This window comes from Triplophysa rosa, unplaced genomic scaffold (assembly GCF_024868665.1).
Source record: "Triplophysa rosa unplaced genomic scaffold, Trosa_1v2 scaffold101_ERROPOS1711261, whole genome shotgun sequence".
NCBI lineage: Eukaryota > Metazoa > Chordata > Actinopteri > Cypriniformes > Nemacheilidae > Triplophysa > Triplophysa rosa.
In genome coordinates, this window is record NW_026633982.1 from 114,812 (window position 1) to 132,267 (window position 17,456).

At 36.6% G+C, this 17,456-nt stretch overlaps 2 protein-coding genes across 4 annotated transcripts in view; both read left to right on the forward strand.

The window, feature by feature from the left end:
* ctsc (cathepsin C) overlaps positions 1–3,517 on the forward strand; it is a 10,652-nt gene extending 7,135 nt beyond the window's left edge. The window contains exons 6-7 of the mRNA XM_057326531.1: positions 492–623; positions 2,539–3,517. Of these exons, the coding sequence (XP_057182514.1) occupies positions 492–623; positions 2,539–3,038 (632 nt within the window). The 3' untranslated portion in view covers positions 3,039–3,517. The remainder of the gene's footprint in view (positions 1–491; positions 624–2,538) is intronic.
* A 117-nt stretch (positions 3,518–3,634) lies between these two features.
* rab38a (RAB38a, member RAS oncogene family) lies at positions 3,635–8,898 on the forward strand. Of its 3 annotated transcripts, none has more exons than XM_057326534.1 (4): positions 3,635–4,235; positions 6,566–6,853; positions 7,034–7,079; positions 7,829–7,953. In XM_057326534.1, exons 1-4 carry the CDS (start codon positions 4,034–4,036, stop codon positions 7,842–7,844), a joined length of 552 nt encoding a protein of 183 aa, XP_057182517.1. In that variant the 5' UTR covers positions 3,635–4,033; the 3' UTR covers positions 7,845–7,953. The 3 variants fall into 3 exon arrangements, with proteins under 3 accessions (XP_057182517.1, XP_057182516.1, XP_057182515.1); XM_057326533.1 differs by having other exon boundaries at positions 6,566–6,890; positions 7,829–7,940; XM_057326532.1 differs by lacking the exon at positions 7,034–7,079 and having other exon boundaries at positions 3,856–4,235; positions 6,566–6,846; positions 7,829–8,898.
* Positions 8,899–17,456: the final 8,558 nt, after the last annotated feature.

The following is a 17,456-nucleotide window of genomic DNA, read 5'->3' on the forward strand; positions in this document are numbered from 1 at the left end:
AGCATTCTAGTTTACTTTGGTTTTTACTTTCCTTTTCCCAATGATCTAAATATGACTTTTTACTTTCTTTGATCATTTGGTTTATTCTGATTTGGTTCTGTTCGGTTGTGCCGGTGTGAAGTTTCAGAGCCAGCTGGCAGAAGGGACTGGCTTTAGGTCTCAGCTCTTGGGTTTTAAGTGCTTCATATTGAAGTGTGTTAGGAGGACTTGAGTTAAGGTGTGTCCAGAATTTGAGAGAACGTTTTTGGATGTGTATTATCAGTGGGTATCTGCCTAATTCAGCCCTGCATGCATTATTTTGTGTTCTTCTCTGAACTCTTAAAATGTTTTTACAGAATTCAGCATGCAGGGATTCTATGGGGTGTTTATCCCATTTGGAGTAATCTGTCAGACACTGTGGACCCCAAACCTCACAGCCATATAGAGCTATAGGCATAATCACACTATCAAAGATTTGACACCAGACTGGTGTCTCTTCTCTCTCTCTCTAGCATCTTGTGGCAGTTGTTATTCTTTCGCCACTATGGGAATGATGGAGGCCAGAGTCCGGATCCAGACGAACAACACGCAGCAGCCTGTGTTCAGTCCGCAGCAGGTCGTGTCCTGCTCTCAATACTCTCAAGGTATCACGCTTGTCATTTATAGTTTGACGTGTCTGTTCTGAACTTGGCTTTTTGCTGTGTTTTTATTGTGCATTCCAATTAATATCAATCAAATTGCAGTTGGTTTGTTTTGATTTAAGCCATAATAATAAAAAATACAGTTAACTAAAGGGGCTCGCACACCAGATGCGGAAGCGCTGAGCCGCGTAGCGCCTTAAACAATAAAAACATGATAACATGTTAAAAACATCATTTTTGAAAAGTTTTAAAAACGGAGTTCTCTCATTTTGGAAACAATTATTTAATTTGTTCAATTAAATAAATTGTTTAATGTATATTACAAAGTGCTCAGCTTCCACGTTTTGTTTTACAATCTCGAAGCATGAATGGATGTATTGTAGTAGCATAGCTGTTTATCGTCAAGTTTACTTAGAATAAAACACTTGTGCCAAAATTTACTCTTATACAGACTAGTAGAGGTGGGCGGAATGGCCAAAAATCCATTTCACGGAATGAGTAATTTTATTTCACGTTAACATTATATTTCATGAAACAATCTCCCATTATAATTCTATATTTTATACCTCATTTTTCTTAGATTGATTTAACTAATTTATTTATTACAGTTCATTTAAATGCTCACCATAGTTAAAATGTAGGCAAGTTATGAAAATGTACTACAGATATCAAATTAAGTTCTGATAATCAGATTTATCTTCTGGCTATATCATATACAGTAGGAAGATAGACAACATTTATAACAATAAAGTATGAACATGCACAAACAATGAGAGTACAGTATATGACTAGTGTTATAAACTGGTGTTGATTGGGTCTGTACTGTAGGTCTTTATCGCTCTTCACTCTCTATTAGATGAGCAATTTTAGTGTGTTGCGACTCTGTCTTTAGGTTTGTTTATTCTCGGGCTTGTTTTTGCACTGCGTGTCTCTGGTGACTCCTCACGTGTCTCCCAAAACTGGAGGTAGAAGCACGTCACATCAAAGCGCTCACGAGCATCATCGCGCATTTCAACGCAAGTTTCACCTTGGCTCGCCTGAAGTTAAACTTTATAAAACTATTAACAGCTTTTCAAAACAACCTGACTTCTGAAATACGTGTTGAGAATGAGCTTTTTTAAACGCTGGCGCAGATCCCTGCACGAGCACTGCGGGTGAGAGAGAACGCGCCGGACTGGAGCGGATCATGTGCCGGGTTGCGTTGCTGTCATGTTTGGTTGCGTCATCGCCATGTGACATCAGAACACATGCAAGATGAGTGCCGTGCCTGCCAGTGTGGCAGTTTTTTGGTTTCTTCCGACCAACATCAAAACAATGTTGTGTGTAAGCTTTGTAAAAAAAAAAAACGTCCCGGCCAAGCACGAAAACACATGCAATTTATTTCATCATCTTAACTGCTACCACCCTTTGGAATATGCAGTGTTTCCCATTCATTGACGAGACTATGGTGGCCCGCCATGTATGTAAGGAGCTTTCCACCATCTCATATTTTGCAACGACCGCGGACATCTGGACGAGTCGCACGTGTGACCCATACATAAGCTCAAGTGTGCATTTCATTTTTTTCCTGAGGACCACACGGTGGAATTCATTTCGCAAAACCTGTCTGATGTTTTGTTTGTACCAAAAAATGTAAACAAAATATCTTCTATGTCTTAATTATATTAAGATAAAAAAATAAGTGTTAAACAAACTCATGAACTTAAAATGTTACAAAATGTGTTAAATGTAATGTACAATACAAACTGTTCTACTTTTCATTTTTACTTTAAAAAAAAAAAAGTCAATAATTATCGATACCGAACGATATGAAACATCATATTGTTGATATATTTTTTAACCATATCGCCCAGCCCTAATACAGACTGATAACTGCAGAATATTTCAGCATTTGTGACAGCTTTGTTGTCTTTGGCAGGTTGCGATGGAGGTTTTCCATATCTGATCGGTAAATACATCCAGGACTTTGGCATCGTGGAAGAGAACTGTTTCCCATACACCGGCTTTGATTCTCCATGTGACATCTCCAACAAGTGCACGAGGTACTACGCCTCAGATTATCATTATGTCGGAGGCTTTTACGGAGGATGCAGCGAGGCGGCGATGATGCTGGGGTTGGTCAGGGACGGTCCCATGGGCGTGGCCTTTGAGGTGTACCCGGATTTCATGCACTACAAGGAAGGCATTTACCATCACACCGGCCTGCGTGACTCCAACAATCCGTTCGAGCTGACCAATCACGCTGTGCTGCTGGTGGGCTACGGGAAGTGCCGTAAGACTGGGGAGAAGTATTGGATCGTGAAGAACAGCTGGGGATCCGGATGGGGTGAGAACGGATTCTTTAGGATCCGCAGAGGAACGGATGAATGTTCTATTGAGAGCATTGCTGTAGCGGCTACACCAATCGCCAAACTTTAAAAGACTAATTTGTGGGACAGTATGAATAACAGCAAACTGCTTCGGTTGTTCATTGTTAGATCTGCACTCATGAATGCCTTCAGGTCCTGGGATGGACACTGGAACTCCACTGTCTGTTTTTCTTCTGCTGGCATGTTTTAAAAGGGATTTTTATAGATTTTGTATCGATCCGCTTTTTTGTATTGCTCTGAAGTAAAAAATGAGTTGTGTAGTGACATTAACAGTTTTAATCAGTCATTTATTCACTTTGTATTTTGTATTCAGGAATGTATCATGTTTTCAGTTATTCTCAGGTAAAACTGTTCTTAAGTGAACAATCATTTTACCTATAGCAATAGATTTCATAAAGGGATTCCTGAATGCATGCATGTATGTATATTTGCAGTCCTGTCAGCCTGGTTACGGCTGTTTGAATCAGAGTTTTTAATTTGGCCTTGTATGTCGTACGATCTTCAATAAAATTGCTTTTTAAGACTTCATTGATTTCGAAATTTATGAAAAAGTATAGATTGATTAGTTTTATCACATATATTTTGTGATGCTCTCTTGAGTTTGACTGAAGCAGTCATTCAACTAGGTCTTGACTTAATAAGCTTTGCTCATGTGTTGTGTTTGCTCTCTTGAAATAATTCTCAAAGCAAAGCATCAGTTTACATTCCAAGCACAACTACACAACACGCATAGAAAATCTTCAATAAAATATTTGAAATAAAAAACGTCCATTTCAGAGTTGGATATCGTCTTTGAACATTCAATATAGCTACACAAGGCTTTTCCTGTAGCATATGTAAGACACCATGTAAAGGCAAGGGAGACGTTTTAAAGATTGTTACATTTCTACCTTTTTGATTTGTCTGCTTAAGTGTGGTTATGTTGAGCGTTTGTAAGGGCAGAGCTCGGGTCTCATGCTTCACTAGAGTCACAAGCTTCTTTGCGGGGCGTTTCTCTCTCTTCACTCTCTCACCGCGGCTCACACGGGTCCATCTCACAGAACCATGCAGAGCCATCACCTGAAGGAACACCTCTATAAAATCCTGGTGATCGGGGATCTGGGTGTGGGAAAAACAAGCATCATCAAGCGCTACGTGCACCAGAACTTCTCGGCGAACTACAGAGCGACGATCGTCGTGGACTTCGCGCTTAAAGTCTTGAGCCTCGAGCACGAGACCGTCCGACTGCAACTCTGGGACATTGCTGGTAAATTAAAGACTTTATTCAATTTTCAATACCAAAAGTATTTAAAATAAGATAATTAAATTACGTGAAAAAGTTTTTTTAACCTTTACACATTTTATGCTTTACTGGTTATATTTAAAAATAACAATAATAATCTAAAACGATGATGCTTATACATTTACAACTTGTTTTGTTTATATTTCATCGCATTTTAGAATAAAAGTAAACTCATCAAAATTATATAAAAAATACCAAACATTTAACTAAGGGAATTAATAATCTATAGCACTCTTTGGGTAAAATTTGCCGAAATGTGCCTTTACCTGAAATGTTACTTTTATCAAGCAGTTTTTTATTTAGTTGTCATCCTTACAAAACTGAAAGACGTCTATTCTGACCTCTTATTGGCTGTTTTTCTTCATTTCAACATTTCAACACTTTTACAAAATAAAACATTCGTTTTGTAGTGAAAATAATATGCAGAATTATATTTTTGTTTACAAAATTAATATCAAACATTAAGTATACACCTTCATAAAAAAGGGTTTGTTAGAGAAACATTTTTCTCCTGTGATCCTAAACTTTTGAACGCTATATGATTTACATAAGAGTAATACACATTTTTGTCTTATGAAACTTTATAATGTTTATAAAAATCTAATAAACTGTGCCTCGTTTCATAAATCTCTCTGGCACAATGTAGTCCGCAGGAGCGCCCTGTGCGGTCATGTGTTATGCGCGGTCACGTGTTAGTCGCTCATGTGAGGGAGATTAATTTATAAAAGAGGGAGAAAACAGAAATGTCATTGTAAATAAAAGCGCTTGAAACGCACAGAAGTGTTTCTGACAGAAGCAAAGCATATAAATACTATGTAGGGCCCGTTATATTTGCATTTGATGTTAAGAAGAATAAAATAATGTTTTTTCCCCCATTTCATTCGACTTGTTTTGTAAATGCCAATCATTTCAACTGTGTGATATCCAGTGTTGGGTAAATTACTCTGAAAAAGTAATAAATTACTAGTTACTAATTACATATTCAACAGTGTAATTAGATTACTGTACAAATTACTCTCTCCAAAGAGTATTTAATTACTTATTACTTTCTATATCTACATCAACCTTGATTAGTTAACTGATTCAAGGATAGACATGAAACGGCTCTTTTAATTCAGTCAAATAAATATTATAAAACTTTACATAAAGTACTCTTATTAACTGACCAAAGTATTACAAATGTGAGAATTATACATTAAAGCACGGATTCTAAAGTTATACTTTGAATTTTTATGTCAATTTCACTATTGCACACACATATATTACACACAGTATTTAGTTTAATTATTTCAGAAGTAACTGTAATTAAATTACAGAAAAAACTAGAGTTAATCCCTTACTTTACTTTTTCAAGGGAAAAGTAATTAAATTACAGTAACTAATTACTTGGTAACTAGTTACACCCAACACTGGTGATATCTAATCTAATTGCTAACTGCTAATGTTCATGGGAATTTGTAGGGAAGGGAACACTAATCTGGATTGAGAGTTCAGGATCAGTGTTTTATGTTAAACAGCAGGAGGCCGGCACTCAATCGCTAGACTTTGTGGATTTGGTCAATATTAGCCCTTGGAATGTGCTTTTCCACATTAACTATATCCAGGATTTAACTCAGACCCTTGGAAATATGTACAAGAATCTCCAACTAAATCACATGGATTATCGAGAAAAAACACGTGTGGAGAAATTCCTTTTCATTCACACACAGGCTTGACTGAATATAAACACTTGCTTTGTGCTTCTGCTGTGATCCTCAGGAAGTCACAATGAAATGCCTTTATGTTCATTTATTCTATAGACATAAGGTTATTTTTGTAAATATACTTATTTGACCAGTTTATTCATACCAACTGAAACATGTAGTCTGTGAAGGTACCAAAACCATACTGTGGATGCATATACAAAACTGGTTACCAAAAATGGTTTTGAGAGTTATTTTTAGCTTCTTATCACCTAAACCATCTTAAGCTAGTGTGAACATAAAGCGAAAACCGCTTAGAATTGATCTTTCACATGTCTGAACAAAATACTTCAGGTTAATTTTATCAAGTAGCCTAGCTGCTAGTTCAAAGCACTGTATGTAGTAAGAATAATGTCAATGTGCTAGTAGTAGGCCTATAAAAGGCTACTTGTAGTGTCCTGTTTCAATTATACTCTGTCAGAAATAGTGTCAAAAAATTACCCTATAGCTTGTCACTGGGGTATCCTTAAGGGTCATTTTAAATATATCTAAAAGGTATAATGAAAGTATTAGCACACATCGTGTTTCTCATATGGTTTATTCTTTTCACAGGTCAAGAGCGTTTCGGGAACATGACACGAGTGTATTATCGAGAGGCTGTGGGAGCCTTCATCGTTTTTGACGTCACGCGACCGTCGACGTTCGAAGCGGTGAAGAAATGGAAGGAAGATCTCGATGCCAAGTTGAATTTATCTAACGGCAAACACGTGACTGCGGTTCTGCTCGCCAACAAATGCGACGAGGGCAGAGACGTTCTGACCAACAACGGCATCCGTATGGAGCAGTTCTGCCAGGAAAATGGCTTCGTTGGATGTTTCGAAACTTCAGCCAAAGTACGGAGTAAAAATCTGGAGGGTTTTAAGCATCCTATAGAGAAGTATACTGATGGTGATGCGAGAATCGATTTAATGATTGACAACCATGATCAAAATTATAAGGAATTCTTCATTTAAATGAATATGACTTAATTTCTTTAGTTGAACTCAAACAAATCATTTTATGTTTACATTTTTCCTGTAGTCATATCTTTCGTCTTGAGACAGGCAAGAACCAATGACCCCCATATGTAAGAAATGATCCATTTGTTTTCAACATTCATATACATGACAAGAGCATGAATAAATTATAGCGAAGAGATTTTTTATATTTAAGGAAATTTTAAATGTTTGCTATTATAAAAAAATCGACTACAGTAACATAGTGATACTACAGCTACTGTACAGCTTTTTAACTCACTTAAAGTGATAGCTCACCTTAAAATTAAATTTTCATTTTCATTCAAAATGTCTTTCTTCAGTGGAACAAACGAAGGTATTTTGAGAAATGTCTTAGTGGTTTTCATACAATGGAAGTCAATGGGGTTCAACATTCTTCAAAATATCTTATTTTGTGTTCTGAAGCAGAAAGACATACAGGTTAGGAAATGACATGAGGACGAGTAAATGTTCACAAAAATGGTTACATTCCTTTCAATGCGAAATACAATTCATTATTTCAAAAAGCTCAAAAACACAATACATCTAAAGGACAAGAAATAACAGACACACACAGATACTGTGTTTATTCTCTTTTGTTGTGTGAGTCTAGACTGTACATCATTACTGACCTTAGGCTTTTTCATAGATAATTATTTGTTGTGTGTGTGCATGACTTGACAGGACGTAAGACAAGCAGGAAATGTTTCAAACACTTTCCGCTGAGTCACAGTTCTTTGGCGAGTTCATGAATATTCAAGAGCTCATTAATTCAGTCACAGCTCGAAACAAGGTGTGTGAACATTGACAGTAACCTAACCATGTTTCTCTCTCTCTTTAGGAGAATATTAATATAGATGAAGCGGCACAGTGTCTGGTGAAGCACATAATAGCAAATGAGAAAGATCTGCAGTCGGAGGTTTCAGACACCATCTCACCACAGCAAGAGTCCAGCCACGGAGGAACCTGCTCCATGTGCTTCACGTCCTGATGGACACAAACACAGATAAACACACACTCATATCCAGCCACCGTGGGCCAGCATCAAGCCAAATGTGATGTCTCGAAACACATTTTCTGCTGTCATCTCATTTGCTGTCATCTCATTTTCTCTCAGCTCAGCTCTTCTCTTATTGTCTTATCTCATGTTGTCTCATTTTCTTGTCTTGTCTTGTCTTATTTGATCTCGTTTTCTCTTCTTTCTCGTCTCACGCCGAAGACACTGCTCCGTTTCCATGGTAACAGATTTATCGAATACTCTGCAGAGCGGAAAATATTTTAAAAGGAAAAAAAAAGTTGCAAGAATTCTGTCAATGGTAATTCTTTTTCAATTCTTTCTCTTCATATTGGCGTTCTGTGAGAATCTCTGTGTCTTTTTGCCAAATCATCAAAATGCAAACAGAGAAACGACTAGAAAACCCAAATGGCCAATCTTTGGCCAATTCAATCTTTCAAACATGCAGACGGTGCATTTTAGTGTTCTTTGACTTCATTAAAGTCCATGATGTTTATTCATATTCTCTATTCAGTTTTCTATGCAGAAATTATTTATGCACAACAGACTTAAAGAAGTTAACATATATACGTGTACAACAGGTTTTTTTTTTCAAATGCTGCCAAAAGTCATGCTGCTCATGAATTATACAAACCAGCCTTAAAATATGAATGCATTAAAAAAACATGAGCGGAATACATATCTCTCAGTGCAATTGCTTTTGTAATTCTAATGCGGATGTTTTCTATATTTTTCAGATTTTTAACTGTTAAACATTGTTTTGGATTGTTTGTTGTTTCTTCAACATCATGAACGGGCAACATTTTTATTTATCATGTGGCTGTAAGATGGTGAAATATTTTTTATTACAGAATATAAGAAGATCCTGTGAATACCCCTGTATTTACCCAGACTGATGAGTTAATAAACTTAATCTTTAATAAAGCCTTTTGTCTAAATGCATTTCTCACAGCTCAAACTGGATTTAAATCCAACAAAAAATTAAGTCGCTTCGGATAAAAGCGTCTGCTAAATGAATAAATGTAAATGTGAAATATTACTGCATCTTCTCAGAATTGTTGGTCTGCCGGTTGGTGGAGAGATTTGAGCATCACAACCATCCCAAAGTCAGTTTCCATTCGATAAACCGAGAGACCGCAACTTGTCATAAATACATCCAACCTGTGGAAGACAGAGGAAGAAAACATTTGCATACAGTTATAGCAGAAGAATGAACAATCTGTAGATTGTGTTAGTATAATTTGCCATTGAAATGATGAGTGTGTTACAGTGATTTGCAGAACATTTCAGCGTATGTGATCGCTGCTTCACACCTCTTAATAAAATACATTTGTTCCAAGATATTCCAGGTCAATTTAACTCTGACCTGACACACGGGGTGGAGGATTCATTTCATATGAGAACTAGAGCATGACCAACAGGTCAATGAATAAAACATTCCCATTAACTCTCTCTTTCACTCTCTCTGCCATGCGGTGAGTTGATATGATACATGCTGTGAAAAAGAGTATTTTATCTCATTCAATTAATGATCATGATCTGATGGTTATGATAGCAGAATTAATTTCTCTTTCTCTGTTTCTTCACATACTTTACCTCACCCTTTCTTCCAAATTTACACTGAACTCTGCAAATACACCTTTTATTGACCTTAATACACGTGGCAGACGTCTTAATCCAGAGCAATGTATCGCTATGCTTTCTGTCGTACTGTCAATCTTCTTGTTGTCTTCAGTCACTTTTGACCAGGAAGACTATGAGTGTAACCTTTAAATGAAGAGGGTTAAATCCATTCAATGTCACGAAACAACATAGAAAATGTGACTGTAAAGTGTGCAAATCTACTTATTAACTTGAAAATGATTTGTTATGACAAGAACCATGATGCTCATAGTACTTAAACAAACCTACAAGTTTACATATTATACGTTATATTAAATATTATGATTTGGATTTAGAATCAGCACAGATTGTCTTCTATTTTCTATCTGTAGCCTGTTCAGTATGAATGCATCAACAGCAGTATGTGCTTGAAAAGACATGAATTTCTCCAATTGGAAAAGAATGGATTCATTTCTATTCTCAATTATCCTGAGACGTCCATCACTCATTTCAAGGCCCTTCCCTCATCAAACCCCTCTCTCTCTCTTTCTCAGCAGTTTTAAATGAGGAGGTGAAGTGAATTGTGGGTATGGTTGACATCACCTCAGACCTGCTGTGCTTTCACAGTCCACGGAAGAATAAGGTCTGGCTGTCACTTAGAAACAGTCGTCTTATTTTCCTCTTCCAAAAGGTTTTGACCTATTTTCCCTGTCTTCTTGTTTCTCTTTTTTAATTAGCAGAAAGTTTTGAGTGGTTGAACAAGTCCCAGAAGTCCTGAAACATCAAGAACATTCAGACAGATGGATTAACATAATATATATTTTTTCTGGACATCATATTAATCTTCATTATGCTGGAAATTTTATGTCCTCAGTGTAAAAAGAATTTAACCTAAAAATGTAATTTCATAAGCTGCCTTGAATTTAAATCAAATTGGCTTTACAAGTCATTTGAATTAAAATGACTTTAAACTGACTTAAATCAATATATATACATTTAAGCAGGATTTATAAAATAAAGTTATACGGAATACATCTATTTGTTAAAATCACAATCATTTAAATTCAAGTGACTTGCAACGCCTATTTGAATTAACTTAAAATTTTAAGTCAGCTTTTGAACTAAAGATTTTAAGAAGTTTGTTTGTGTTGTCAGTTAAATGGCCCGTGAACTTCCACACAATACAAACTGCAAAAATAGTACAGGTTCATAGTATAATATATTTTCCAAGCAAAATCATCCTACCAAATCAGGCATTATAGAGTGCATTTTCCCTTACTGTTTCTTTACATCTTCATTGATTTAAATAATTTAATAAAAGGTGAGAAAAAGTGCAGTGTAATGAAGATAATACAGAGAAACAAAAAGACAAAATGGCTAAATGTTTAATCAGTACGGTCATTATGAAAGTAGCTGATCTATAGATACACTGTATTCGCTGAATGAAAAAAGTAGAAAACACAGAAAAATTGCAGTTCAGCTCAAAATCTGCATTGCTTGACATATAATTAAAACTCACATGCATGAAAAGAGGAAGAAAGTTAACTGCAAATGATAATGTAATGCTTTTACCACTGCTGTAAATAATGCACTTTAATCATTTACAACAACAAAATTAAGACATAATTGCGATGCATGTTTGACAACATTCAAGGGTCAAACTCTGTACATAAATCTGTGTGTGTAAACATACAATAATAATTGTGGCAGGCGCAGTGTGTGTCGCAGTGGATGATCACTCATCTGCACTTCAAACATCTCTGACACTTGCAGTAATGAGAAAAACCTGCATCCGTGTGTGACATCCGTGAGTAATGACACGCGTGTATAAGGGACATCAGGAAATATGAACGACCCCCTGCAGAAACAGACAAAAGGTGGGAAGGAGACGAATTAATCTCACATTTTGTCCAAACCACTACTAACAGCCAGATTATAGATCCACAAGCAGCAAAATGTCAGTTTAACAACACACTTTCACAACATACAGTGTGTGTGTGCGATTGAGATCAATAGCTGGACTCAGTGGGGTTACACAGATTTTACAGCACAATCATAAATATTATTACTCAAATATTGCTCTTTCATAGCTCAGGAGCACTTGATAGAGTTCTTAGTTGTGTTTCGTATAAGTATCAACTTAATGTCAGATGTTTCTCCTAAAATTGCTCAGGCGAAATAAAAAGAGAAACAAGTGAGAGTGTAATTCTTGAAACAAACGAAGTGTATGGAGATGTGAGATGAATGTAGAGGAAAATGTGATGAGAAATGTTTCATATTGTGATCTTCAATAATATTGACTTTTGATTGCAGACTTGACAAATCTGAGCTCAGTTTGAGACATGTTGATTGCATCCCTCTCTGGGTGTTGGGTGTACAATCTCGGGATAGGTTCCACATTTATGGAATGATCTGCCCGCTGCTACAAGATCAGCAGATTCTGTAGCCATCTTTAAGAACCGTCTGAAAACACATCTCTTCCGTCAACACCTGGCTGATCACCTGACTTCTATCTCTTTTCTACTCTCTAAAAAAAAAAAGAAAAACCTTAGCTCTGTAGGCCTACACTGTGACCAATTTTCTTTTGTTGCACTTATGCTTTTTGTTGTCCTTATGTTGTTCCAATTGCTTCCATTGTTTCCTTCATCTGTAAGTCGCTTTGGATAAAAGCGTCTGCTAAATGACTAAATGTAAATAGAAATGTAAATGTACAAGGCATGTGGGCTTGGGTGGGGTGATGGTCGCCATGGAAACTCTGATTGAGTTGAGTAAAGATCAGAGATAGATCAAAGAAAGATCAGAAATCTCATGTTCTTTGGACAAACAAAGATTAAAAAGTATAGATGTTATCTCTTCATATTATGTACAGTACATTAATACATACAAAAAAATGTTGGGTAATTTCAACTCAACATTGGGTCAAAAAAAGTTAGGCTAAATTAACTCATCAAATGGTTTATATTTGATCCAACAATGGGTTCTAAAACAACCCGGAATTTAGGGTTGAAACATAGTTTAATTCATAACCCAACGGTTGGGTTTGTCCATTTTTGACCCAACGCTGGGTTGAAAATACCCCAACATTTTTATAGTGTACAGTTCAGAAACCACAGGACTATTTACCCCACTGCACGTATACAACCAAATATTGTACCATTGTACCAACAACGTTACAGCTCTGAAACAATGAAGTGATATCACACAGTTAAGTTCAATAGGGGAGTTTCAGATGAACAGACTGACAGACGAGAGAGCTGATGAAGAAAAGATTTAAAATGATCAGTGGATTGCAACAGCAGCAAGTAATCAAGCTTAAAAAAATCCATTCTTGTCAATGGTGAAAAATGAATTCCTTATGGTTTATGTTTATATTCTGTAATGTCAAAAAGAATAAAAATAACAAGTAACAATTTCTCTAACCTACATGGAAAAGTCTTCAAAGAGAGAGAGAGAGAAATGTTTGAGTACTAAATGTCTTGTTATCTCACTAAGTCATCTTGTAATGTGAATTGAACAGCACTTGTTGTGTTTTATATCATAGATTGTCGTTTTAATGAGGAAGGTTTACAGGATCTCATTAAAATCTCACAGCTTGTTTGGCCTACATGGGGTTCAATCAGTTTGCTACATGTTAATGATACTTTCAAACATAACAGTTTACCCCCGAGGATTCTGGGTAGTTCCAGCGGCACTAATACGCGAAAGTCCCAATTCTCTTATGACCCATTCTAAATCTCATGCAATCAAAGTAACAGCACATCTCTGTGCAATAAGCCACACAATTGAAAAAAAGTCTTCACCCTCATGTGAAACCTGTATGAGTTTCTTTCTTCTTCAGAACACAAAAGAAGATATTTTGAAGAATGTTGGTGACCAAACAACACTGAAGCACATTGACTTCCATTGTATGAACACAAAACCACTTCTCAAAATATCTTTTTTTTGTGTGTGTGTTTCACTGAAGAAAGAGTCACATACAGGTTTTGAACCACATGAGGGGGAATACTGTTATATTTTTACATTAATGTATTTCATTAACTCAACTCAACTTTATTTATATAGCGCTTTTTACAATTTTCATTGTTACAAAGCAGCTGTACATAAGACATATTGACTATAAGCAAAACAATTAAAGTTGTACCTGCAAAAACAAGAAAAAGTTGAAAACACAGAAGACAGACATACCCACATCCAAAACACTCCACACACACAATATGCACACGTACTAACACACATAGACATAGACACACACACGGAGGCGCACGCACACACACACACACACACACACACGTACACAGACAAGTACGCACACACAGTAAGTAAAGTAAAACTTTAAAATTCTAAAGCAGCCCCCCAAGGCTAAATAAAATAAATAAACTTACTAATAAGGTAAATTATAGTTTAAGATTATCATTAATAATCTAATAGCATTTGAAATTTTGTGGTGACGACGTGTCAGGTGACCACATCCTTCTTTATCCAATTCTACCATCTCAGCTCTTGTCAGGTCGCCGCTTCCCATTCTCCGCTCTACCATCAGGTCAGGCCATGAACTGCATCCTGCTCGCTGTGGTAACCTTGGAACAATGAGACAAGACTGGCTGAGAGCAGAGTACTGTTCTGCACTCTTTGATGCAACAAGTACATCAGTTGTGTTTTTGGTTCCGGTTGATCTAACTAATGCAGCCTAAACCCTCAGAGGATTTATATTATGGAAGAGTAGTGTATGCAAGATTAAAAAGATGCGTCTTTAGTCTAGATTTAAACTGACAGAGTGTGTCTGCCTCCCGGACAGTGCAGGGAAGACTATTCCAAAGTTTAGGCTCTAGATAGGAAAAGTATCTACTACCTGCACTTGATTTTGAAATTCTAGGTATTACCAACTGACAGGACGCCTGAGAGCGTAATGCACGTGAAGGACTGTAATACAAAAGGAGTTCATTCAAGTATTGAGGAGCTAAACCATGTAGGGCTTCATAGGTAATGAGCAAGATTTTAAAGTTAATGTGATGCTTTATAGGTAACCAGTGCAAGGTTGACAGAACTGGGCTAATATGTTCATACTTTTTTGTACGTGTAAGAACTCGAGCTGCCGCGTTTTGGACCAGTTGGAGTTTTTGTAATAAGCCTGCAGGGCAACCACCTAACAGTGCATTACAGTAATCTAGTCTTGATGTCATGAATGCATGAATGAACTTCTCTACATCTGACATTGACAGCATATGACGTAGTTTAGATATATTCTTAAGATGGAAAAACGCAATTTTACAGGTGTTGGCGACGTGGCTCTCAAATGACAGACTACTATCGAATAGAACGCCAAGATTCTTTGCTGACGACGAGGGTTTTATGGAACATCCGTCAATAGTTAAACAGTATTCTTGGTTGTTACTTATAGCAGTTTTCGGTCCAATAAGTAACACTTCTGTTTTGTCCGAGTTCAGTAATAAAAAGTTGTTACTCATCCAGTTTTTATATTGACTATGCATTCCATTATTCGATGGAACTTCTGTGTTTCATGAGGCTGAGGAAATATAAAGTTGAGTATCATCATCAGCATAACAGTGAAAGCTAACTCCGTGTTGCTTTATTATATCTCCTAGAGGTAGCATGTATAATGCGAAGAGCAGAGGCCCTAAGACTGAGCCCTGTGGTACACTGTACTGGACTTGTGATTTGCGTGACACCTCATTGTTTATTGCTACAAATTGAAAACGGTCGGATAAATAAGATTTAAACCATTTCAAAGCTATTCCTTTAATGCCGATGTAATTTTCAAGTCTATGTAGGAGTGTGCTGTGGTCAATGGTGTCAAATGCAGCACTAAGGTCTAGCAGCACCAATAACGAGATACAACCTCGGTCAGATGCCAGTAGCAGATCATTTGTAACTCTGATCAAAGCAGTCTCTGTACTGTGACATGCTCTAAATCCAGACTGAAATTCTTCATTGATGTCATTCCTTTGGAGGAAGGAGCATAATTGAGTTGAAACTACTTTTTCCAGAACTTTAGATATGAAAGGTAGATTCGATATAGGCCTGTAGTTCGCTAGTTCTCTAGGGTCAAGTTGGGGTTTTTTGACAAGGGGCCTTATAACAGCCACTTTATATGCTTTAGGCACATGTCCTAATGTCAGAGATGAGTTAATAATACCAAGAAGAGGATCTATAATTTCTGGGAGCATCTCTTTCAGTAGATTTGTAGGTATAGGGTCTAGTATGCATGTTGTTGATTTAGATGATCTAATAATTTTAGACAGCTCATCTTGATCTACGGTATAAAATAATTGCATTTTCTCCTTAAGGGCGCTGTAGTTAGCTTGTTCAGTGGGTTTCACTTCTGATTGCATTGTTATAATTTTTTCTCTAATATCTTGGATTTTATATGTGAAATAGTTCATAAATTCATCACTGCTATGCTGATATACAGGATCAGAAGTCACTGACGATTTATTTTTTGTTAATTTAGCCACTGTGTTAAATAAAAACCTAGGGTTGTGCTGGTTTTCTTCTATTAGTGATGAAAAGTAGGTGGATCTAGAAGTTTTTAGGGCTTTCCTGTATTTTCGAATACTATCCTTCTATGCTGTACGAAATACCTTTAATTTAGTTTTCTTAAAGTTGCGCTCCATTTTTCGGGCCGCTTTCTTTAGAGCCTGAGTGTGTTCATTATACCACGGTGTGGGGCTGCCATTTTTAATCTTCTTTAAACGTAGAGGAGCAACTGTGTCTAGCATTACCGAGAAGGTGGAATTAAAATTTTCAGTGGTAATCTCAAGATCTTTGTTATTTCTCATGCTAGCGATTTGAGACAATTCGGGCAGATTATCGAGAAACGCATCTTTGGTAGTTACTGTTCTACCATATTTGTAACAATGAGTTTTATTTGTAGCCGTAGGCCAGTGAAGCAAACATAAAACCAGATAATGATCCGAAATGTCTTCACACGGCTGAAGGATTTTAACATCGTCCACATTTATACCGTAAGACAGTATTAAATCTAAAGTATGATTACGAAGGTGAGTGGGTCCTGACACATGTTGACTAACGCCCATGGAGTTAAGAGTGTCTTTGAAAGCCATTCCTAAGGCATCTGTAACGTTATCTACTTGGATGTTAAAGTCACCAACGACAAGCAGTCTATCTGCGGCCAGTACTAGTTCTGATAAGAACCCACCAAATTCTTTAATAAAATCTGTGTGGTGCCCTGGAGGCCTATATACAATAGCTAGAATCAATTTAAAAAGTGTTTTATCTTTAGTATTAGGTGTTGAAACATGAAGAACCATGACTTCAAAAGAATTATATTTAGAGTTCGACTTCTGGGAAATGCTAAGAGAGTTATTGTAAAGTGCTGCGACACCTCCCCCTCTTGCCTTTTAGACGAGGCTCATATTTATAATAATAATCTTGGGGGACAGATTCATTTAAAGTAATATAATCATCTGGTTTTAGCCATGTTTCTGTCAAACAGAGCATGTCTATTTTATGATCTGTTATCATATCATTAACAAAAAGTGCTTTATTAGAGAGAGATCTAATATTTAGCAATCCGAGTCGTAACAGTTGATTATCTGTATTTTGTTCATATTTAGTTTGTTTAACGTTTATTAAATTACTTTCAAGAGGTTTACGCATTATTTTATGTTTGCTAATCCGGGGGACAGACACAGTCTCTATTTTGTGATGTTTGGGAGAACGGATTATTACATGTTGTACATTTTGTGTATTCTGCGACGTGAGACGGCAAGCAGACAGTTGGTTAAGCCATTCTGTCTGCTCCCTGACCTGGGCCCCAGCGAGTCAAGCTTTAGCATTAGCATTATTAATACTTTTTGCCATATTTCTAGAC

Bases quoted from the DNA above. Each gene is read 5' to 3' on its own strand.
- rab38a (XM_057326532.1), top strand. From the start codon at position 4,034: ATGCAGAGCCATCACCTGAAGGAACACCTCTATAAAATCCTGGTGATC. The intron at 4,236-6,565 runs GTAAATTAAAGA...TTCTTTTCACAG, and splicing joins GCAACTCTGGGACATTGCTG to GTCAAGAGCGTTTCGGGAAC. The intron at 6,847-7,828 runs GTACGGAGTAAA...CTCTCTCTTTAG, and splicing joins GTTTCGAAACTTCAGCCAAA to GAGAATATTAATATAGATGA.